The sequence below is a fragment of the Pecten maximus genome, chromosome 10 (assembly GCF_902652985.1).
Source record: "Pecten maximus chromosome 10, xPecMax1.1, whole genome shotgun sequence".
NCBI classification, from domain to species: Eukaryota; Metazoa; Mollusca; class Bivalvia; order Pectinida; family Pectinidae; genus Pecten; species Pecten maximus.
Window position 1 is genome coordinate 5,747,265 of NC_047024.1, and position 26,716 is coordinate 5,773,980.

A 26,716-nucleotide genomic window follows, 5' to 3' on the forward strand; every position below is an offset into this window, starting at 1 on the left:
TAATAAAATAATCAAACGATTCTTTCTTCCAGTAAATATCAAACCAATTCACACGAATTAAATGGTTATAAGGTACTGTATACTGTACAATATAACATCAAACTTAAGTCTAGTGTTAATGAAATGTAAACATTGATAAGTACTAGGCCTGTTCTACAGGGTTTTTCACCACATATTTAAACTTCTCTTGTGAATAATCTATTTTTTTTCTCAAATCACCAGCAGGAGGTCTTAATTAAACAGTCCCTACTCTAATCATACCAACACTGCAAGCATATGAATATTTAATTCTACATCAATTGGTGTTTTAAACAATTTGTTTAACTTAAGATTACGTCCCTAACATGTCTTTTTTTCACTTACAATATGAACATAGCCATTGATAAAGTCTGGGACACCTTTGTAAGATTTCCAAGGATTCCTCACATTAAATTTCAATTTGATTGAAGATAAGGTTTTTAGGATTCATTTACAACCACTAGTCATTTGAGTTTGTTTGTCTGACTATAGAAATGATATAACCAGAGCCATTAGCCATGAAGAAAGGCTTGTCACCAGTTTGTATCCGGACTGAAATAGCCTTTGTTGGGTATAAAAAGTGGATCTAAAAAGATTGAAAACTAAATTAACACACGATCCTATATCTATATATATATATATATTTCCAACTTAATTATGACAACAGAATTTGTCATTATGGTGACTGCATGAATATCAAAATAAAAATCAAGTTTGGATGCAGATGTGCATGGATTCTGCAGAAAAACATAGATTAGCTGATCCACAAATCTGAGCCAAAATTGATTGTGACAATGAAACTGATATAAAAATTCATATTGATAATAATCAACACAACAATGTTATATAAGCTTATTGATCACTTTTTAAACATTTCAATTCAAATAGAAATTTCCTGTTGTAATTTGGTGAATCTATGATCTAATTAACAAACTAATATCAAGTAAAGTTGATTTGTTGTAAGGTTTTGTTTGATATCAAAGAACATGGTGCATGTTTAGGTACATTTACAAGTCATTTAGACTATGTCATCATGGAATCGGACACTCTAGATACAAAACAGATATCACCACCACCTGTGTTAGGCACACACCGGTTACCCCAGGCCTGTTCTAAATCCAATACACATATCAACAATCTCACGTACCCTTTACTGGCACTGGGGATCAAACCATAAAAAAAGCATTTACATATTGTGATCAGATCATATTTCAAACATGTATAATGCTGTAGAGGAATAGTTACATAGCATTGTATATAAATAAATGTCCGTCTATTGAAATCATGTCTAAGTACCTTTTACAATATGTAAATCTCAGGTCCGACTTCTGTTTCCATAAGAAGGTTACAAATTATATAAGAACGACACTTTTTTTACAGGCAAGCAAATCTAATAAGGTTTAACATAGAGACATGACAAAAATGTTGGCAAACCATCAGTTGTATTATAATACAAAGATATTAATATATGGAAATAAGGAACTGTCAGTAAAATGGAAGTGTAAAAATAACATGTCCAGTGGCTTGTCTCTTATGATGCAGTACCTGACAGCTGAAGCACAATGTTAGTCTAGGGCTAAACAGCTAGGTAGTTAAGTAGAGGCTTGGATTATCTTGACTGAAATGTGCCCCCCCCCCCCCCCCCCCCCCCCCCCCCCCCCCCCCATCCCCTGCCCAGTTTCTTTTTTCACAGAGGGGCACTGTTGGTATATCTACAGTATAACCTGGAAAAGCACTGTCAGTATATACATACAGGATAACATGTAAGGATATACTGTCAGTATATATACAGTATAACATGGAAGGTTACTGTCAGTATATATACAGTATAACATGTAAGGTTACTGTCAGTATATATACAGTATAACATGGAAGGGTACTGTCAGTATATATACAGTATAACATGTAAGGTTACTGTCAGTGTATATACAGTATAACATGGAAGGGTACTGTCAGTATATATACAGTATAACATGTAAGGTTACTGTCAGTATATATACAGTATAACATGGAAGGATACTGTCAGTGTATATACAGTATAACATGGAAGGGTACTGTCAGTGTATATACAGTATAACATGGAAGGGTACTGTCAGTGTATATACAGTATAACATGGAAGGGTACTGTCAGTATATATACAGTATAACATGTAAGGTTACTGTCAGTATATATACAGTATAACATGGAAGGTTACTGTCAGTATATATACAGTATAACATGTAAGGATATACTGTCAGTATATATACAGTATAACATGTAAGGATATACTGTCAGTATATATACAGTATAACATGTAAGGTTACTGTCAGTATACATACAGTATAACATGGAAGGTTACTGTCAGTATATATACAGTATAACATGGAAGGGTACTGTCAGTATATATACACAGTATAACATGTAAGGGTACTGTCAGTATATATACAGTATAACATGGAAGGGTACTGTCAGTATATATACACAGTATAACATGTAAGGGTACTGTCAGTATATATACAGTATAACATGTAAGGGTACTGTCAGTGTATATACAGTATAACATGTAAGGGTACTGTCAGTATATATACAGTATAACTTGGAAGGGTACTGTCAGTGTATATACAGTATAACATGTAAGGGTACTGTCAGTATATATACAGTATAACATGGAAGGGTACTGTCAGTATATATACAGTATAACATGTAAGGGTACTGTCAGTGTATATACAGTATAACATGTAAGGGTACTGTCAGTATATATACAGTATAACTTGGAAGGGTACTGTCAGTGTATATACAGTATAACATGTAAGGGTACTGTCAGTATATATACAGTATAACATGGAAGGGTACTGTCAGTATATATACAGTATAACATGTAAGGGTACTGTCAGTGTATATACAGTATAACATGGAAGGGTATACTGTCAGTATAACATGTAAGGATATACTGTCAGTATATATACAGTATAACATGGAAGGGTACTGTCAGTATAACATGGAAGGGTACTGTTAGTATATATACAGTATAACATGGAAGGGTACTGTTAGTATATATACAGTATAACATGGAAGAGTACTGTCAGTGTATTATCAGTTGTTTTGTCAGTCTGATTATTTAAATGACGAATATCTTGACTATATAATAACAGTTGAATTATAACAGACATCAACCATTCAAGTAGCCAATACATTTAAATGTGGTACCTCATTCTCTGTCAGAATGATCTCAGTTTTCATTTAATGACTTTTCAAGGATATGTATTGCCTTATAATACTAAAGTGTCTACAACACATGGAATGAAAAGACATTCACAACTATTTGATAAGTTTCTGCCAATTACATTGTCAGATAAAATCTTGTTTTGCCTTGTAAAAACCCAAACAATTTTGGTAAGACAACAAGGGGAAAAACATCCTAATTTCTTTTCAGCCATATACAAGCTGAGTGAACGAGTCAATCTCCCGTGGGCTATCTTTTGTAAATAGTGATCTATTTTTTCTGTTATTGTCACATTAAAAAGAATGGCTTAAACCTGGGTCTGTATAGGTACTCTTAGACTAGCCTATGTTAGCACCAGTAACTCTGTAACTCCTAAACCCTAGTGGTTCGATCTCTACAACATGGCTTATAGCAAGTTGAACAATAGACGGATTTATTTTCCATACACAGCTCAAATACCAGCTACTTACACTTTCCAAAAGCAGTAAAGTCCACAGGACGAAAAGATAGATCAATCTCAAATGGATTTTCATGCTCACGTCCAAAGTTATTGTCAGTGTTGTAACAAGCACCTGATGGTCTACTATTGGGCCTAGTTTGACCCTTGTACTTTCCAACGGTTGTCATCACGGAATCTTGTCGCACAGGTCATTATTTCCAAATTCCACTGATGAAATAATTCCTCACATTGCCCTCATAGTAGTGATGGGCACCAATGAACCAAATACATGTACTTCCCAGTACTTCCCACGGAAGATGTCCAGCATAACTCCTACATGACAAGAGTCATGGATCCTTGAAATATTAATTAGCTGCTATTAACACCTGACGGCCTCACACTGTTGGTCAATCAACGCACACGGCAGGCCTAACACACATACAATGGATAGATAAGTGGCTCCGACCCTTATGTTTGGTAACATAACATACCGCTGTATTAATACCTATATAAGCTGGTACCCTAATACACCAGCAGCGCCCCCAAGTTAAGAGGAGATTAAGTGATTAACAAAAGATCAGATATACTGGTATGCTTTTTACCGTTGATCAATAGAGGCACGACCAGGGTCGGTCCGTCAGCCGCTACACACCTCTCTACAGGAGATCTTGTCTCCCCAGCTTTGTACCGCTTGTGTCAGGCTTTTGTTGTCTTACCTATTAAGTGGAATTATTTGTTGTTGGCCACGCGAGATGTAAATAAATCCCCAATAGAGGTGAAACAGACACCATTTTTAGGGTGATCTCTATTGCTATGAAGAATCCTCACCGATACACACACCTGAGGCCCTGTTAGTTTTCACATTATTATTTCATTTGAAACCTAATGATATTAACAGGGTATCTCTGACTGGTAATGAATAATATTATCCATTAAATAAAGTCCTGAAATAGTTAGTACTAGTCCTACATAAAAATTTAATACTCTGTATCAAAAAGCTATTCATTTTCACTATAGACAGATTACGTCTAAGGACCGATGTTATAGATATCCTAAATATAAACTTCTACATAAGATCATCAGAGCTGTGACAGAGGAAAAACAATTATATCCTAATCTATATCTGTCAACAGAACAGAGACTTTTTTCCCTTTCTTTTCCTTGCAACAACAGTGCCATTTCGGTGTTAATTGTATGTGCAGGGTATGATAAATAAGTACAGGCTACCCATGGCCAGTGCTGACTCCAGGAACGGTACACACAAACATACCATGTACTCCCAGTAACAACCTTCTACAAAAACTCGAAATCAATTCTATACATTGTATATATCCCCATACAGGTTATGGATTGTTCCAGGGCAGATAATGCATTACAAAAAGCATTGTTTCTGCATTACACTTTCGACATGCCTGAAGCTATATCTGGTGTCTGTAGATCTCAGTCACTAAACACCATTAACGGGCAATGACTATCAAAATTAACCAATATTATTCAATATCAACCTTTAGCTGTCTATAAATTGAGAGCTAATTATAAGTAATGTACTGGTTACAATATGACTAAACACCAGCTGCTATGACCCACACAGTAAAAACTAGGTATTACTGATCAACAGAAATAACACAAAATCCTATATCTGTATAGATTTCCATTTTAATTATGACAACAAAATTTGTCATTATGGTGACTGAATATCAAAATAAAAATTAAGTTTGGATGCAAATGTACATAGATACTGCAGGAAAACAATATCAGCTGATCCACAAATCTCAGCCAAAATTGATTGTGACAATGATACTGACATAACAATTCATACTTTTAATAATCAACACAACAACTTTATAAGCTTATTTATCGTGTTGGAAAGGTATGAATGTTTGACTTTAAATACACATTACCCTATACCCTACAGTATAGTTTTGCTGAATTTGTTTTCACAAGTTTTGAGATATATGCCCACGAAATACTAAAATCAGTACGTTTCGATCGATATTTGTTTCTATGGTAACAATAAATTAACACTAAAAAAACACAAGATTGACATGCACAATTTTAATGATCTTCAAAGGCCACAACACTCTGCATCCAGTTGACCCTTAATCTTTATGAATTTCAGAAGTTAAACAACTATTTCCCAGAAATCTCAAATAGACAAGTCCCTTGATAATCCCAGTCAGATAACATATTGGAGCATCAAATGTCCTGAACAATGCATACAGAAACTAGGGAAACACTGAAATCAGTGACTTTCATTTTTTGTTTCCATGGTAACCATGAAAGTTTTGAAATTGAAAACAAACCACTTCATTGATATGTAGAAGTTTTGTTAACTAGTCATCTTGAATGATTTTGGAGATATACTCCAGAAATGTCCTCAGACTGACAGAACCTGTTTGTATATCTGGCCTGCTTATTAACCTTTTTTAAGATCTAGATCAAATTTTATATAAAACCTATCTACTATTATTGTCTCATAGCCTACGGTTTCGAACCTAACACCATAATTTACAATTTAAATTTTTCACCATGTATAATCAAGGTGTCAAATACATTAATTATATATAGTAGTTTGCTGTTTGTTCAAGATGAAATAGGTTGTCGTAACATAAAAACCAGAAATGAATACAAAAAGGTTGAGAAATTAAATTTAACAAAATAATTAAAGCTAAGAAATCTGAAGAGCCTAGTGACCAAGGCTACCATGCTATATCTGTATACAGTCAACATTCCAAGTGTTTGGATAATTTGAAGATTATTATTAAAAGATTAAAATGACAAAATGATAATTATTTAAATGTTCTAGGTTGAGTAGTGTATCTTTGTCATCACACAACGGTGGTACCTCCCTATGTATATCTACTGGGCTCGGCCCATTCAGCTCTAGCCATGCCTGGATCAAGTGCTGGGTATAATTAGCCTGTCTTTGTTCTCTATCTTCCCCGTCTACCTACCTATCATTCTGGCCTTTAGAAATTAAACATTCAAAATTGAATTCAACATAGAGGCTCGGGTTTATAAACACTTGTGTAATGTACAAAAGAAGTGTACGATCTGCTAACAACAGGACCTGACTTAGTCCTCATTTAAACATGGTAAGTCTACATGTGTGTGGCTTTACTGATGGGCTTCATGGCCCCATAGATAGTTCTTCAGATGTGCCAATACCAACACTAAACAAAATAATTGTATAACTGGATGTTTTATCGGTTTAAATTGTTGATAATGAGTCATGAGAACTAGCATTTTAGACCTGATCATTTGATTTTATGCGTACATCTAATACACTGTGAACTTCCTATATTCTCAATTCTTGGTACCAACTATAATGTATGTAATGTGATTGTGTTAATGTCAGTTGCTTTAGGCTACCACCACTAAATACTACAAAAGTAGTTACATTGACAAGACAATATAAAGAGAATGACAGTCTAGGTTGTAAAGGGCAGAGAATGACAGAGTCTAGGTTGGAAAGGGCAGAGAAGGACACAGTCTAGGTTGGAAAGGGCAGAGAAGGGCAGAGACTAAGTTGGAAAGGGCTGAGAATGACAGAGTCTAGGTTGTAAAGGGCTGAGAAGGACACAGTCTAGGTTGGAAAGGGCAGAGAAGGACAGAGTCTAGGTTGGAAAGGGCAGAGAAGGACAGAGTCTAGGTTGGAAAGGGCAAAGAATGACAGTCTAGGTTGGAAAGGGCAGAGAAGAACAGAGTCTAGGTTGGAAAGGGCTGAGAATGACAGAGTCTATGTTGGAAAGGGCAGAGAAGGGCAGAGTCTAAGTTGGAAAGGGCTGAGAAGGACACAGTCTAGGTTGGAAAGGGCAGAGAAGGACAGAGTCTAGGTCGGAAAGGGCAGAGAATGACAGAGTCTAGGTTGGAAAGGGCTGAGAATGACAGAGTCTAGGTTGGAAAGGGCAGAGAATGACAGAGTCTAGATTTGAAAGGGCAGAGAATGACAGAGTCTAGATTTGAAAGGGCAGAGAAGGACAGAATCTAGGTTGGAAAGGGCAGAGAAGGACAGAGTCTAGGTTGTAAAGGGCTGAGAGGGACACAGTCTAGATTGGAAGGGGCAGAGAATGACAGTCTAGGTTGGAAAGGGCAGAGAAGGACAGAATCTAAGTTGGAAAGGGCAGAGAAGGACACAGTCTAGGTTGGAAAGGGCTGAGAATGATAGAGTTTAAGTTGGAAAGGGCTGAAAATGACCGAGTATAGGTTGGAAAGGGCAGAGAAGGGCAGAGTCTAGGTTGGAAAGGGCTGAAAATGATATTGTCTAAGTTGGAAAAGGCTGAGAATGACAGAGATGAATTTGGAAAGGGCTTAGAATGACAGTCTAAGTTGGAAAGGGCAATACACTACTAAAGGAAAATGACAAAATCAAACTGCAATTGAGCAACAGGCTATATTCCCTTATCTCTCATTAAGATACAGGCTATATAACCTAGCCCCTCAATTAGTTACAGGCTATATAACCTAACCCCTCAATTAGACACAGGCTATATAACCTAATCCCTAAATTAGCCACAGGCTATATACCCTAATCCCTCAATTAGACACAGGCTATGTACCATAATCCCTCAATTAGACACAGGCTATATACCATAATCCCTCAATTAGACACAGGCTATGTACCATAATCCCTCAATTAGACGCAGGCTATATACCATAATCCCTCAATTAGACACAGGCTATATACCATAATCCCTCAATTAGACACAGGCTATGTACCATAATCCCTCAATTAGACACAGGCTATATAACCTAATCCCTCAATTAGACACAGGCTATATACCCTAACCCTCAATTAGACACAGGCTATATACCCTAACCCCTCAATTAGACACAGGCTACAACCCTAATCCCTCAATTAGTCACAGACTATATAACCTAATCCCTCAATTAGACACAGGCTATATAACCTAATCCCTCAATTAGACACAGGCTATATACCCTAACCCCTCAATTAGACACAGGCTATATACCTAATCCCTCAATTAGACACAGGCTATATACCCTAATCCCTCAATTAGACACAGGCTATATAACCTAATCCCTCAATTAGACACAGGCTATATACTCTAATCCCTCAATTAGCCACAGGCTATATAACCTAATCCCTCAATTAGCGACAGGCTATATACCCTAACCCCTCAATTAGACACAGGCTATATAACCTAATCCCTCAATTAGTCACAGACTATATAACCTAATCCCTCAATTAGACACAGGCTATATACCCTAATCCCTCAATTAGACACAGGCTATATACCCTAACCCCTCAATTAGACACAGGCTATATACCCTAACCCCTCAATTAGACACAGGCTATATAACCTAATCCCTCAATTATAGACACAGGCTATATAACCTAATCCCTCAATTAGACACAGGCTATATACCCTAATCCCTCAATTAGCCTCAGGCTATATAACCTAACCCCTCAATTAGCCTCAGGCTATATAACCTAACCCCTCAATTAGACACAGGCTATATACCCTAATCCCTAAATTAGCCACAGGCTATATACCCTAATCCCTCAATTAGACACAGGCTATACACCCTAATCCCTCAATTAGCCTCAGGCTATATACCCTAATCCCTCAATTAGCCTCAGGCTATACACCCTTATCCCTCAATTAGACACAGGCTATACATCCTAATCCCTCATTTAGACACAGGCTATATACCCTAACCCCTCAATTATAGACACAGGCTATATACCCTAATCCCTCAATTAGACACAGGCTATATAACCTAATCCCTCAATTATAGACACAGGCTATATACCATAATCCCTCAATTATAGACACAGGCTATATACCCTTATCCCTCAATTAGCCACAGGCTATATAACCCAATCCCTCAATTAGCCACAGGCTATATACCCTAACCCTTCAATTAGACACAGGCTATGTACCCTAATCCCTCAATTAGACACAGGCTATATACCCTAATCCCTCAATTAGCCTCAGGCTATATACCCTAACCCCTCAATTAGACACAGGCTATATACCCTAATCCCTCAATTAGACACAGGCTACATAACTTAACCCCTCAATTAGACACAGGGTATGTACCATAATCCCTCAATTAGACGCAGGCTATGTACCCTAATCCCTCAATTAGACACAGGCTATATACCCTAACCCCTCAATTAGACACAGACTACAACCCTAACCCCTCAATTAGACACAGGCTATGTACCCTAATCCCTCAATTAGACACAGGCTATATAACCTAATCCCTCAATTAGACACAGGCTATATACCTAATCCCTCAATTTGACACAGGCTATATACCCTAATCCCTCAATTAGCCACAGGCTATATAACCTAATCCCTCAATTAGCGACAGGCTATATACCCTAACCCCTCAATGAGACACACGCTATATAACCTAATCCCTCAATTAGTCACAGACTATATAACCTAATCCCTCAATTAGACACAGGCTATATACCCTAATCCCTCAATTAGACACAGACTATATAACCTAATCCCTCAATTAGACACAGGCTATATACCCTAATCCCTCAATTAGACACAGACTATATAACCTAATCCCTCAATTAGACACAGGCTATATACCCTAATCCCTCAATTAGACACAGGCTATATACCCTAATCCCTCAATTAGCCACAGGCTATATACCCTAACCCCTCAATTAGACACAGGCTATATAACCTAACCCCTCAATTAGCCACAGGCTATATACCCAAAACCCCCAATTAGCCACAGGCTATATAACCTAATCCCTCAATTAGCGACAGGCTATATACCCTAACCCCTCAATTAGACACAGGCTATTTAACCTAATCTCTCAATTAGTCACAGAATATATAACCTAATCCCTCAATTAGACACAGGCTATATACCCTAATCCCTCAATTAGACACAGGCTATATACCCTAACCCCTCAATTAGACACAGGCTATATACCCTAACCCCTCAATTAGACACAGGCTATATAACCTAATCCCTCAATTATAGACACAGGCTATATAACCTAATCCCTCAATTAGACACAGGCTATATACTCTAATCCCTCAATAAGCCTCAGGCTATATAACCTAACCCCTCAATTAGCCTCAGGCTATTTAACCTAACCCCTCAATTAGACACAGGCTATATACCCTAATCCCTCAATTAGACACGGCTATACACCCTAATCCCTCAATTAGCCTCAGGCTATATACCCTAATCCCTCAATTAGCCTCAGGCTATACACCCTTATCCCTCAATTAGACACAGGCTATACATCCTAATCCCTCAATTAGACACAGGCTATATACCCTAACCCCTCAATTATAGACACAGGCTATATACCCTAATTCCTCAATTAGACACAGGCTATATAACCTAATCCCTCAATTATAGACACAGGCTATATACCATAATCCCTCAATTATAGACACAGGCTATATACCCTTATCCCTCAATTAGCCACAGGCTATATAACCTAATCCCTCAATTAGCCACATGCTATATAACCTAATCCCTAAATTAGCCACAGGCTATATACCCTAACCCCTCAATTAGCCTCAGGCTATATACCCTAACCCCTCAATTAGACACAGGGTATGTACCATAATCCCTCAATTAGACGCAGGCTATGTACCCTAATCCCTCAATTAGACACAGGCTATATACCCTAACCCTCCATTAATCCCTCAAAGGTAAACAAATAAAACAATTACTTACAGGTGAAAATAAATGATCAAGTTTAATGTACAAGCTTATGTTGAATTTACATGTAAATGATTTTGCTGATTTCAAATGGATTTCTTATATCAAGGATATACTTAATAGTACAGGACTAAGTTACGTTTGGTTACATCAAAATATCTGCACTATGAATAAAAATTACCTCAAATTACGTTTAAAAACCATCCTGCAAGATCAATTTATACAACAGTGGTATACTGATATTGATAAATCTTCCCGTGGTAAAACATATGCAGTATTTAAACATCAGTTCCAGATTGAAAAATATTTAACTATGCTTAAACAAAAAGATAGAATAACATTATGTAAATTCAGAACTAGTAATATATTTCTTCCGGTAGAGACTGGGCGATGGACCGGAACGTCTCGTCAAAATAGGATTTGTCCGCTATGTTTTACTGGGGTTGGATGCGAGTACCATTACTTATTTTTATGTTCTAATATATATGTAAATCAAATTCGTAGAAAGTATATACCCAGTTATTATACATGTAACCCATCTATTCATAAAATGAAAGGATTATTATCATTATTCAATATTAGAGTATTATCAAATCTATCCATGTTCATCCAATTACTAGAAAGACATCTAAAAAACAATATGAGAATTTCAAACATCAAATTGTAAAATTTATATAGAGTATATTGTAAAAATATTGAAATGATATGTTTTAAAACATAATAGTGTTATAATAAGTACTACTGTAAGGTTAAATATACCATCCTGTATTGAACGAACGTTTTATGCAGTGTATACTACAAACTTTGTCTCAATGTATGTGTTTCACTATTCTGTACAGAATATTATACATTGTATTATGATGTTGTAATTTTTGTTGACCTTTTGTCGCACACAATAGTGTGCCTGAGTGCTAATAAAGATCTCTCTCTCTCTCCTTCATTTCTAATGAAAAATAAAAAATGTAAAACAGTTCAATAATCAGGAGTAAATGACAAGAATGGGCTGCTCTGTACAGTTTTAGAGCTTTCTGTAGTAATCTCTGATTCATTTCAAGCTGATCTGGAAACAAGAGGCCCACCTGGGCCTTGACAGTCTATTGAGTTTCGAAATATTTCAGTTAATTCAATTGACCCTTTTTGGCCTGACCCATCAGTCTAAGGGGTCAGTCAGGGCCAACATGTGCATACCATCAAACTGTCATCTCATGCTCATAATGTTAAACAAGTTAGAATGAATATAAATCCAATAAAAAATTGTCAAAAATGTGATTTCCCTGTATAAACTATAGTAAAGTTTACCCCCTCCCCTCGTAAATGCGAGACCCCAGGGTCATGAAATTCACAATTTTCCTGAAGACCCTTCCATCTATGAAGAGTGTTTGATTCCACAATATCTGAGAGTAAAGAAGAAGATTTTTGAAGTTTCAGTAAATTTGACCCTTTTTGGCACCGCCTCTCAGCCCCTGGGGGATGGGGACCATATAGTGCACAATTTTTGTTGACCTTTAGTCATAGAAGCTTCCTGCCAAATTTCATTGAACTTGGTTCAGCTGTTTTGGAGGAGAAGTCGAAAATGTAAATTGTTTATGGACGCACGACAGACGACAGACAAAATGCGATTAGAATAGGTGACTTGAGACTTCGTCTCAGGTTACCTAAAAAAATCAGTTGATTTCAATACAATGAATTAACTAAGGAAGCACCATTCTGATGACAGTGATGATAAAATTTTAACAAAATTGATAAATCCTAATATTTCACAAGTAAAAATATCAAATTTTAGACTTTATCTAGTACAGTGACCATTGACAACATCCTGTAATATCCAACCATATCCAACAAAATGGCCACAAACTCCACTGTCATTGCCGACAACGGATTATACTGACACATCACCACACAAACTCAGTCCAATGTGGTGTTGGTTAAGTCAAGTTTCACTTTAACTTGGTCCTAAGTTGTTCAATGTTAAATCAATATGAGCCAAAAAAAGTACCAGTATTTTACACATGATTGATTTATCAATTGAAAATCGTATACAAAAAGGGACATAGCTCCTATTAAGATAGCAAGCTTCCACTCATGGAAAAAAATTGAATACCAATGGTTGATATTGCCTTCCTTGATATCAGTTTATTTCTATATATTATTTCTGTATAACTGAGAGCATGTTCAATTTTATTTTTATTGCCTCCGCTACGGATCGACCCTGGACCTCTAGATTACTAGTCTTACACTCTACCAAATATTGTGGCTTAGTTTTTATGTGCAGTTTACAATATTCCCCAACCAAGGAAGAGCTTGTCCTTGAGTTTCCTAGTGTAACAGCAATGCTTGTGAAAGAAAAGCTCAGTAAAATACTTAAGTCCCTTAATGGGCCCGTGCACGTCAATGTCAACGTCAGAGCATTAATTTTTTTTATCTGTTTCAATGCCTCCACTAGGGATCTAACCCAGGATCTCAGACTCATTAAGTCTTACCCTCAACTGTGATCAAGCTAAAGAGAAGTTCCCTCTAGCCGAGCACAGTTAATACAATATTGCAGCTATTATCTACCTGGTCACAACTGTACTGACAGATAATGGTTTAGAAGACATTAATTTCAAACAAGAGCATCAAACTGATAACTGGTACACCATTCAGACCCTATAATTTGATTTGATATATCTGAAGTATTGGTGCTGTTATATCTGTGATATAGTATTTTATTGATCCTTTGTTACTGGACTAATGTTTGATAATAATACCAATAATACTAATAATACAATGTAATTCAGCAAAAATGAAAATTGAAACAACCAAAAATGTTAATTTCAAAAGTGCCACCTTTCCAAATGGCCCCCTCAGGACAGGAGAACAGGACTAATTTTTCATTTTAAAATCATCTTTTCTTTCAGACAATCAGTTTGTAAGTAAAGGGAGACAAACTTAGAAACTTTTTTATTTCAAATTTATATGGGGCTATAAAACTCAACAAGACTGTAAGAGTTTGTTCCCTTGCTTGAAGACAAAAAATTTCTATAACATATTGCAATATAAAATTCACATAGGTATTGCTAAATATTTGTAATATGAGATTTTGGTCCGGTGTCAAGGACAATGAAGTTATATTATAACTAATATCATTAATACAAATATCTGCATAGGAGACAACATCCATATAAAGACCATGAGGTAGCTAAATGGAAATATTTGAAATAAAGAGACCTGGCCATCTTCATTACAATATGACATAATATGTGTCGTTTTAAACCCATCAAAGTTTGCAGTGTTACTCCTACTGGACAATTCAGTTGTTCTGTTTTGAGATAAAGTTATAAGTATTTACGTATTATCTGTTCATTAACAAGCTTCTTTGTTGCCGTTATATTTGACTGTACCTATAATGCACCCAATGAGCATGCAAATATCTTTGTGTGAATGTGCAGAAAGTTTACCAAGTCAAAACAATATAACAATTCAAAATATTGAACCAATTGTGTTCGAAAAAGGTCTGGTGCCCACATCAATGTTTAACAAGTCTAAATTGTATGCAGCATTTATTAAATGTATACCAATACACAGGTATGATGGCGCAGCCACTCTTCAATGCAGTCTAGCCATATATATCTTCTTTATACATAGTATTTACAAATTTTATTTGATCCTTTCCCAAAAAACATTTTCCTTAACCTTTGAAATACCAGGTACCTATGTTATGAAACAGAAGCCAGTTCAAATTCAATATTCTGAATGATTTTCTGGTAAATTTGAGAACTAATACTTCTGTACAACAATTACTTGAATTTGCCTTGAAGTAATCTTACTGACAATTTACCTGAATTTCACAGAAAATTTATGAGAGTGTTAACAATATGACATCCAAAAATATAATCTGATTGTCTGTTTATAAAAGCATTTATCATATTTTGACCTTCATTGTCGATATCTAGCTCTCCTTGAGAAAGTTAGAAAACAGTTTCTCATATCATTTAGCACCACACTTAAAGTTTTAAATAACACATTCCAAACAGGTATCCTTGGACTCAATTTAATTCATTCATTTCATGGAATGTTTGCCTACACACCTACTTGTATAGTTGTATTAACATGATAATCCATATTCAGTCTTATATCTATACAGTTCAGTAATGAATATATAATAAATGGAAAAACACCAACATTTAGTCTCCATTTAAAAAGTAATGCAAGAAATATAGGTTTAAAGGTCTACTGAATATCAAGAACTCTATACAACTTCTCAGCAAGCCAAACTGACAAAAATAGAAATTGAGATGAAATCATCCGTTAAGAATGAAATTTTGTCCAAATGCCTTTCAAAATAAGATAAGAAATACTTTCAGACCTCAGAATAATCAGGTAGAAAGTTGTACATTTGATAAAATATATATTAAACTCTATCAATTAACTCAGACTTAAAATATTGAGTAAATCTTAGTTTAAATAGTGCCCTTACTTATATCTCGAACATGTTAGTAAAATAGGAGAACTTGTTTCTGGCCGTTCTACTTTAATTGATCAGGATATCACAAAAACAATCTCCACATGCCACAGTGGTCTGATATAGAACAATAACCGGCACCGGTACAAACACAATGACAAAGCCATGTGTACATCTGGGTATAAACAATGGCCGCAGACACTACACACACCGTACACAATCTATAATTGCCAAACGTAATCACCGATATGACTGTTACTTGATTTTGTATAACACATACTGTGATAAACCTTGTATACTCTGACTGATCGATGAATGACAACACTCATGAAACAGAAAATACTGTGTTTTAGTAGGAGTCGAACGGAAAACATTTCTAAAGGAAGACATTCTATTCTGTCCACAAAGTGATGAAATATGGTACTTTAACGGAAATAAATAAAGTGAAGAATTTTTCAATAACTTAAAAGAAAGTGAAGTGTGACTTGCATTGTTTTTACTTTCATTTTCATACTCATTTCGGTTCATAGGACATGGATTGAAACAGCTTACTGTATTTATATAGTGACACTGCAGTACATATGTAAATATAGTAATATCTATATCACGATTTATCCATCTTATCCTTAATTACAGATGACATCAGGTTTTACTTGATTTTCATATTGATTTTCATATTACATCTGTATCATATGAACATTTTAAAAAAAATTGACTAAATGGGACTAAGGGGAAGATGGGACCAAACCCACAAACCCAAACCCTTCCATCCGAGGATCAAGGATGTTTAAGACAAAATTTGATCAAAATCCATTGAATTGTTCATGACTAGTGTTTTAAGGAAAAGCTGACAGATGGAAAACAGATACAGGTTGCCATTTATTTTAAGCTGAACGTCCCTTCAGGCCAGGTGAGCTAATAATCAATAAGTATTGTACCAGTGGGCTGTAAGGAAATCCCAATTTTATTGTAGCTATTGTCTAATGATAATTATTCCATCTATTCTTCATACCGTATCATTGTAGTTAATTGTCAGTGTAAATATAGATGTTAATGTTAGCAGTCTGTTCTGCCCTTCACTCTATCTATCTATAACCTATAAATGTAGACATAGCTAACCAGCCAACACAACTAACTGTTGTATGGATCTAATAAATCAAAGGACTCAATTATACAATGAATTATATGTAATCAATGGTGTATAAAAAGAAAGTGCTGACTGCCTTGGTTAATAAATCACTGTAATACGGAGCTCTGCTGGTCTCTAACTCCATCAAGATGTGTCACCAACTATTAAGTGTGTCGTATACAGGGTGATTGAGGCTGCAGTTCAAACTTTCAGTCGGGACAAGTGGGTAATTACCTATAGAATCACGTCAGTCAGTGCCTGGTCAGCTCAGCAAATCAAACCCACTTCTTACAAAATTCAGATTCTGCCATTAATTCATTTATTGGTTAAAAACAAAATGATGTTTTGCTTTCAAAGCAAATGCCATGATAGTATCCATGCAAAAAGAAATGAAACTTAATCAAACCATCAGACAAATTACACTTCTTTTTCTGGAAGCTTATCAATGCATGAATGGTTTCCTGTATATGCTATGTGAAGGGGTATATTGGCCAATATACAGCATCGATCGCTGTCCGACTATTGATGTCAGACAAACTGTACTTGAGATTACCTGCAGGTCTACCTGTTATCATAATATATGGCTTTACCGGTTGGACAAGGTTTATTCAAACACAACTTACCTGTATAGTAGCCATAGTGCTCCAAATGTTTTCGCATAAAGCTGTCATAAGGATTCTGAAAAAGGAAAATAAAACATCCTCAAATCCTCTTAACATCCATGGTTATACAAATGATGAATGAACTGGAAAACATGTACATATTATTTGGAATAATTGTTTTGTATTGGCCTGTGTCCCAAAAGTGAAAGCATTCAATTACAAATGGTCAGATACACATATAACTGAATGCAGAGAGGAGAGAGAGGGGATAGTATTATAAATTACTAGAAAATGTCTTGAGATTCTGGGTTGCAATAACAGGTCAGCGTGGAGACATTTTGTTGATTTTTTGGGTTTTTAGAAACACAGTGTCAAATAGCTATAGCATACTTGGCCTTTAACGAACATAGTGTCAAACAGCTATAGCACACTTGCCTTTAACGAACATTAAGTGTCAAACAGCTATAGCACACTTGGCCTTTAACGAACATTAAGTGTCAAACAGCTATAGCACACTTGGCCTTTAACGAACATAGTGTCAAACAGCTATAGCACACTTGCCTTTAACAAACATAGTGTCAAATAGCTATAACACACTTGTTCTTTAGCATTAATTACAAGTAAACTATTCAGGCAATGAAATTATGATGTATTTTCTAGTAGTAGGCACAGGTATATCAAATTAATTAGCTTTCTCCACTGGAATCTAAGCCAATTTGTTTTCCAATCAAGGTGATAATCCTCTGGGACTTGTATCACACCTAATCAACCAGAGGTGTATATGTCTGTGGGTAGTGTATACAGGGCAAAGTGGTACAAAATGTAACTTTATAATGATATGTAGGTCAATTAACACTGTTTTTTATTACTCAGCAGAGGCAATACTGACAAAGTAGATTATATAATTACCAGTTATCATCAAGGTCTAGGAATGCATACCAAGACATTAAGGGTTTACTTTACTGCTTTCTTAGTACAATTATTTCTGTTAGATGATATCATTTTATGTCCAATGACCCATTGTCCTCCAGATTTATTACCTCAAAATTAGGGTGTTAACTCAATTATAGTAATATTCATTTTCCAAGTCAATGACTAATTTATGAATTATAGCATGCATTATGCTTATGCAACAGATAACCAGCATCTCTTCAACAAAACAAGGCCTAACATGTAAGCTTAGATTATCATCCCACCTAACAGTAGATCACCCATTCACAGTCTACCTAAAATCCTGTCCGTCTACCTGTATGTGAGGTGGTGGTCTAACAGTAGATCACCCATCCACAGTCTACCTAAAATCCAGTCTGTCTACCTGTATGTGAGGTGGTGGTCTAACAGTAGATCACCCATCGACAGTCTACCTAAAATCCTGTCTGTCTACCTGCATGTGAGGTGATGGTCTAACAGTAGATCAGCCATCCACAGTCTACCTAAAATCCTGTCTGTCTACCTGTATGTGAGGTGGTGGTCTAACAGTAGATCACCCATCCACAGTCTACCTAAAATCCTGTCTGTCTACCTGTATGTGAGGTGGTGGTCTAACAGTAGATCACCCATCCACAGTCTACCTAAAATCCTGTCTGTCTACCTGTATGTGAGGTGGTGGTCTAACAGTAGATCACCCATCCACAGTCTACCTAAAATCCTGTCTGTCTACCTGTATGTGAGGTGGTGGTCTAACAGTAGATCACCCATTCGCAGTCTACCTAAAATCCTGTCTGTCTACCTGTATGTGAGGTGGTGGTCTAACAGTAGATCACCCATCCACAGTCTACCTAAAATCCTGTCTGTCTACCTGTATGTGAGGTGGTGGTCTAACAGTAGATCACCCATCCACAGTCTACCTAAAATCCTGTCTGTCTACCTGTATGTGAGGTGGTGGTCTAACAGTAGATCACCCATCCACAGTCTACCTAAAATCCTGTCTGTCTACCTGTATGTGAGGTGGTGGTCTAACAGTAGATCACCCATCCACAGTCTACCTAAAATCCAGTCTGTCTACCTATATGTGAGGTGGTGGTCTAACAGTAGATCACCCATTCACAGTCTACCTAAAATCCTGTCTGTCTACCTGTATGTGAGGTGGTGGTCTAACAGTAAATCACCCATTCACAGTCTACCTAAAATCCTGTCTGTCTACCTGTATGTGAGGTGGTGGTCTAACAGTAGATCACCCATCCACAGTCTACCTAAAATCCTGTCTGTCTACCTGTATGTGAGGTGGTGGTCTAACAGTAGATCACCCATTCACAGTCTACCTAAAATCCTGTCTGTCTACCTGTATGGTGGTGGTCTAACAGTAGATCACCCATCCACAGTCTACCTAAAATCCTGTCTGTCTACCTGTATGTGAGGTGGTGGTCTAACAGTAGATCACCCATCCACAGTCTACCTAAAATCCTGTCTGTCTACCTGTATGTGAGGTGGTGGTCTAACAGTAAATCACCCATTCACAGTCTACCTAAAATCCTGTCTGTCTACCTGTATGTGAGGTGGTGGTCTAACAGTAGATCACCCATCCACAGTCTACCTAAAATCCTGTCTGTCTACCTGTATGTGAGGTGGTGGTCTAACAGTAGATCACCCATCCACAGTCTACCTAAAATCCTGTCAGTCTACCTGTATGTGAGGTGGTGGTCTAACAGTAGATCACCCATCCACAGTCTACCTAAAATCCTGTCTGTCTACCTGTTTGTGAGGTGGTGGTCTAACAGTAGATCACCCATTCACAGTCTACCTAAAATCCTGTCAGTCTACCTGTATGTGAGGTGGTGGTCTAACAGTAGATCACCCATCCACAGTCTACCTAAAATCCTGTCTGTCTACCTGTATGTGAGGTGATGGTCTAACAGTAGATCACCCATCCACAGTCTACCTAAAATCCTGTCAGTCTACCTGTATGTGAGGTGGTGGTCTAACAGTAGATCACCCATCCACAGTCTACCTAAAATCCTGTCTGTCTACCTGTATGGTGATGGTCTAACAGTAGATCACCCATCCACAGTCTACCTAAAATCCTGTCTGTCTACCTGTATGTGAGGTGGTGGTCTAACAGTAGATCACCCATCCACAGTCTACCTAAAATCCTGTCTGTCTACCTGTATGGTGATGGTCTAACAGTAGATCACCCATCCACAGTCTACCTAAAATCCTGTCAGTCTACCTGTATGTGAGGTGGTGGTCTAACAGTAGATCACCCATCCACAGTCTACCTAAAATCCTGTCTGTCTACCTGTTTGTGAGGTGGTGGTCTAACAGTAGATCACCCATCCACAGTCTACCTAAAATCCTGTCTGTCTACCTGTATGTGAGGTGATGGTCTAACAGTAGATCACCCATCCACAGTCTACCTAAAATCCTGTCTGTCTACCTGTATGTGAGGTGATGGTCTAACAGTAGATCACCCATTCATAGTCTACCTAAAATCCTGTCTGTCTACCTGTATGTGAGGTGGTGGTCTAACAGTAGATCACCCATCCACAGTCTACCTAAAATCCTGTCAGTCTACCTGTATGTGAGGTGGTGGTCTAACAGTAGATCACCCATCCACAGTCTACCTAAAATCCTGTCTGTCTACCTGTTTGTGAGGTGGTGGTCTAACAGTAGATCACCCATTCACAGTCTACCTAAAATCCTGTCAGTCTACCTGTATGTGAGGTGGTGGTCTAACAGTAGATCACCCATCCACAGTCTACCTAAAATCCTGTCTGTCTACCTGTATGTGAGGTGATGGTCTAACAGTAGATCACCCATCCACAGTCTACCTAAAATCCTGTCAGTCTACCTGTATGTGAGGTGGTGGTCTAACAGTAGATCACCCATCCACAGTCTACCTAAAATCCTGTCTGTCTACCTGTATGGTGATGGTCTAACAGTAGATCACCCATCCACAGTCTACCTAAAATCCTGTCTGTCTACCTGTATGTGAGGTGGTGGTCTAACAGTAGATCACCCATCCACAGTCTACCTAAAATCCTGTCTGTCTACCTGTATGGTGATGGTCTAACAGTAGATCACCCATCCACAGTCTACCTAAAATCCTGTCAGTCTACCTGTATGTGAGGTGGTGGTCTAACAGTAGATCACCCATCCACAGTCTACCTAAAATCCTGTCTGTCTACCTGTTTGTGAGGTGGTGGTCTAACAGTAGATCACCCATCCACAGTCTACCTAAAATCCTGTCTGTCTACCTGTATGTGAGGTGATGGTCTAACAGTAGATCACCCATCCACAGTCTACCTAAAATCCTGTCTGTCTACCTGTATGTGAGGTGATGGTCTAACAGTAGATCACCCATTCATAGTCTACCTAAAATCCTGTCTGTCTACCTGTATGTGAGGTGATGGTCTAACAGAAGATCACCCACCCACAGTCTACCTAAAATCCTGTCTGTCTACCTGTATGTGAGGTGATGGTCTAACAGTAGATCACCCACCCACAGTCTACCTAAAATCCTGTCTGTCTACCTGTATGGTGATGGTCTAACAGTAGATCACCCATCCACAGTCTACCTAAAATCCTGTCTGTCTACCTGTATGTGAGGTGGTGGTCTAACAGTAGATCACCCATCCACAGTCTACCTAAAATCCTGTCTGTCTACCTGTATGGTGATGGTCTAACAGTAGATCACCCATCCACAGTCTACCTAAAATCCTGTCAGTCTACCTGTATGTGAGGTGGTGGTCTAACAGTAGATCACCCATCCACAGTCTACCTAAAATCCTGTCTGTCTACCTGTTTGTGAGGTGGTGGTCTAACAGTAGATCACCCATCCACAGTCTACCTAAAATCCTGTCTGTCTACCTGTATGTGAGGTGATGGTCTAACAGTAGATCACCCATCCACAGTCTACCTAAAATCCTGTCTGTCTACCTGTATGTGAGGTGATGGTCTAACAGTAGATCACCCATTCATAGTCTACCTAAAATCCTGTCTGTCTACCTGTATGTGAGGTGATGGTCTAACAGAAGATCACCCACCCACAGTCTACCTAAAATCCTGTCTGTCTACCTGTATGTGAGGTGATGGTCTAACAGTAGATCACCCACCCACAGTCTACCTAAAATCCTGTCTGTCTACCTGTATGTGAGGGGGGGGGGGGGGGGGGGGGGGGGTGGAGACACAACGTCCCTCTAGGTGGAATTCGGTACTGGTCTTGATGAAACAGCCGTGGATCCTAGTGGATACCGAGGTCTCACATAAAATCCAGGTAGTAAGTATAGCAAGAGTGAGTCCAACACGATGTTTCTTCCGAAAATTTATTCCTGCAGTTGTTTACATGTTTCGACTGTTAGACAGTCGTCATCAGAACCAATTCCAATGTAAACAACTGCAGGAATAAATTTTCGGAAGAAACACCGTGTTGGACTCACTCTTGCTATACTGTCTACCTGTATGTGAGGTGGTGGTCTGGTGAGCAATCTTAAAATATGATTACAAATATATATTCATAAAATTGTACTTAGCTGAAATTCCTTCTTAAAACAAAATCAGATTAATGGAATCACAAATGTAAACTATGTGTTATGCTGATAACCTCTGGACATAGCTGTTGTTCCTTACACAAACAAACACCTCTTCTAGATATACAACTGCAATTTTAAGCATTCTAAATACATACTGATTTAAAATTCATTGCTGAGAACTTTTATGTAAATTTAATCATGAAATATATTTATTTTACATGAACTGTGCAAACAAGTCAAATTAAATTACACTGATTACTCCTGTTGGCCTGGATGAAAGTGAGCGATTAATTCTTAAGTATAAAATATTGAAATTGAAGTTAAGCAAATTTAACATGAATTATAAGTGTGCCCAGATACTACCTATAAACGCCTATGACTTGAACAGATTCTGAGGACGTCCCATGGCCCTACACCCTCTACAAGACAGGGGCATCTATAGTTCTCCTCCTGTGGTCTCTCCCGCTCGGCTCTCCTCCAGCATTAATTACACTACTTCAAACAAGTATGTCCTACTGAATGACTTTTTTAACACTTCAAACTATACAACTTCCAAAGAGTACTTTTAACTAAATGAATTTCAAGTTGACAGTCAGTACTTCGAAATTAACTTTCAACCATTTCTTCAAACTAAACGACTTTCAATCAGTATGATACCAAATATCTTGAACTACAGTACAAGACTTCCAACCAGTACTTCTAAAAAAAAAACACTTCCAGATTACTTTTAAGCAGTTCTTTTAACTAAGCTACTTCCAAATGGTTTTCAACCAGTACTTCTTCAACCAGTACTTCTTATAAACAACTTTCATTAGGAGTTTCAACCAGAATTTCTAACTATCAACTTCTAACCAATGCTTCTTACAAAACTAAGTACTATTTCCAGCCAGTGTAGCTCCTTCCAAACTACTTTCAAACAATCCAACAAGTACTTTCTAGCTAAATATAGTGCAACCTTCACTTTCACTTAGACCTAAATAACTCCAAACAAGATCAGGTTGTTCAAATTTCTGAGCAAACCCTCTGATCAATAGCACATTTTTCAATCCTCCATCTTGTTTAAGCACCATTAAAGTCATTGAAGTTCTACCAAGCATCATTTCAAAACAACGTCTCTATTCATCAAGAAACGCACCAAATAAAACTGTAAAAATCTCAATCTGTAAATGTTAAGCACCGTATATTATGGAAAGTTCCATAGAGAAACCAGTGTGACACACCCCTTGTGTTGGAGAGTTCAAGAAGGAGAAGTTTATTACTATATCAAATTAGGAACCAATCCAGCAAATGTCATGTCATACATACACTAATAGATCCCTAATATGTAATCTACAAGATTATACATGGTGTTAGGAGTATTGTACTGATCCACCCGACACACTGTATACCGGACAGCTGACCATACAAACATGCCACATTAACAATTCATCTCCTCAACACAAGGGTGGGGTACAAAGAAACAAAACATCCCAAATAACTTGTACCAATCGATATCACAGAGCCCCAAATCATTTACATATAAACAGTTTGTCTTGACAAATGGCTTTGATTATCATATAGTAAATCATGAGCAAGTAACATAAAAAAAGATTGGTCATGAGCATACTACAGAAAGCAATAACTAGGTCATCAATATACTAGACAGCAATAACTAGGTCACCGACATACTAGACAGCAATAACTAGGTCACCAACATACTACAGAAAGCAATAAATAGGTCACCAACATACTACAGAAAGCAATAACTAGGTCACCAACATACTACTGACAGCAACAACTAGGATACTACATACTGAATAAACACAGATTTAGAACACTATTCTTGAGTTTTGAACTTTTGATAGACTGAAAATAATAACTAATTTATCTATATCAATGCAACATGATAAATAGAATATTAGATTATTACTATCATTCTTATGGTCTTTATAAGATTTTATTTACAGTTTTTAGTACATATTTAGATCCTTTTGAATTCAAAAGTGATCAAATCTATTTTTCTTCTTCTTTTTTACATATTGTAACCCTATTATCATCAAGATTTAAATATTTTAGCACGAAGTCTCCCACAATGCCAGTTCTAAGCCAAACTCCAAGACAGTAGACTCTTTAACTAATTATGAATCTAAAGCAGAAAGAGGACTCAACTATTAAATATCTATAGTTCTTACTCCATTTGATTTCATTGAGTATCTTTTTTTCAGAATCCAGTAATACATGATCAACATAAAGTATTTGAAAGCTAAGACTATTACAGCATGTTGATGGTAAATAGGCACCAGACCTAAGATCTGATGCGCCATACAGTCAGTACTCCAGTGATACTCAAACCCCACTCATGTCTATATTATAAATGTCAAGAACTTATGTTTGGCCTTAAAGATGCACCCTTACCACTTACTTATTATACAAAGCAGTGAAACCCTTATCAAACATTGAATGTCAATGGTTTATTTGAATTGAACAATCACACAAGGATTCTAAAACTGTTGTGAATAATTTAAGTACATATTTAAATTCATTACACAAACACTCTGAGTAAATATTCTGGCATTATGTTTGTGTGGGTTTCATAGTAAATTAGCACTTAATACTGTAAGCCTGTCCACTACACCTCCAACAAGGCATCATCACACCCTGGGCTGTACAAAGTCTGGGTGTGTAACTAAGATACATTTGGCTACATTATCAATACCATTCTGTCATTGTATTGATCAAATATCTCTATCCAACAGGATACAAAGAGAATATTTACCCAGTAGCTAGTTACAACACTTGTCCATGCATTGATCTGACAGATATTGATGGGCACACTTACAACAGAATTAAACACCATCACTAAAACTTCATTTTCATTTCCAACTTAATTTACCTAGTAGCTAGTTACAATACTTTTCCATACATTGATCTGACAGATATTGATGGGCTCACTTACAATCAAATATCATCACTAAAACTTCATTTTCATTTCAAACCAAGATATATGACTCTTCTCTTCCTTTCAAATTTATATATTTGTTTGGTCTAGAGTGAAAAATCTATAACCATTTAACTGAGTATCAAGTAAAATCTACAATGAATCTTAAAAATGTGTTATCAGCTGAACACTATATGCACATTCTATATGAGGCTATAACAGTATGATTTGTAAAATGTAAACTTTATTTTTTTACAACAATTTTGAATTAAGTTATATCAACTTATATTAACCACACTTTTTAGCCCAGATTGAAGTGTGCGAGTGGTCTTATATTTTACTTAGTGTGGGAGGAAAATGGAGAATCCAGAGAAACCCAATGTGGATGGGCAGGTCAGGCAGGTGAACCTGTACCTTTTCACATTTATCAGGAAATCAAATCTTAGTCACCTCAGTGAAAGGCAAGTGTGCTACCACTTTGCCCCCTAATCACAGTATGATTTCGGGCTTCCATACTACTAACAGAACTTTTTTTTTACATTTAAACATTGATATTTTTTTAACAAGTTTTCAAAGAAAATGTTAAAGGAATAACTTTTTTCTAAAAGGTAATATACACATGTAATCTAGTTGACACTACCACAATTTCTTTTGGATTACAGAGCTGTCCTGTTGAACTATGGCTGTTTTGTTCAAAAAGAACATGCACAGTGTATTACCAAACAACAGGGTACTGTCAAAGTTATCTAGCCTTTAGAGAACTGATAGCAAACTTTCCTCAAAGACCTGCACTGTGTCAATCGAACAGTCAAACACATTTGG

The 26,716-nt window shown here is 36.9% G+C and overlaps 1 protein-coding gene across 43 annotated transcripts in view; it reads right to left on the reverse strand.

Annotated features, from left to right (window-relative positions):
- Positions 1-26,716, reverse strand: part of LOC117336185 (cytosolic carboxypeptidase 2-like) — a 148,417-nt gene that overhangs the window by 120,226 nt on the left and 1,475 nt on the right. For 33 of the 43 annotated variants that reach the window (XM_033896605.1, XM_033896602.1, XM_033896591.1 and 30 more), the window contains exon 1: positions 3,692-4,122. In XM_033896605.1, the coding sequence (XP_033752496.1) occupies positions 3,692-3,848 (157 nt within the window). In that variant the 5' untranslated portion in view covers positions 3,849-4,122. Of the gene's footprint in view, positions 1-3,691; positions 4,124-17,530; positions 17,586-26,716 lie in introns of those variants that run through there. The other 10 variants (XM_033896597.1, XM_033896618.1, XM_033896615.1 and 7 more) reach the window with 3 other exon arrangements.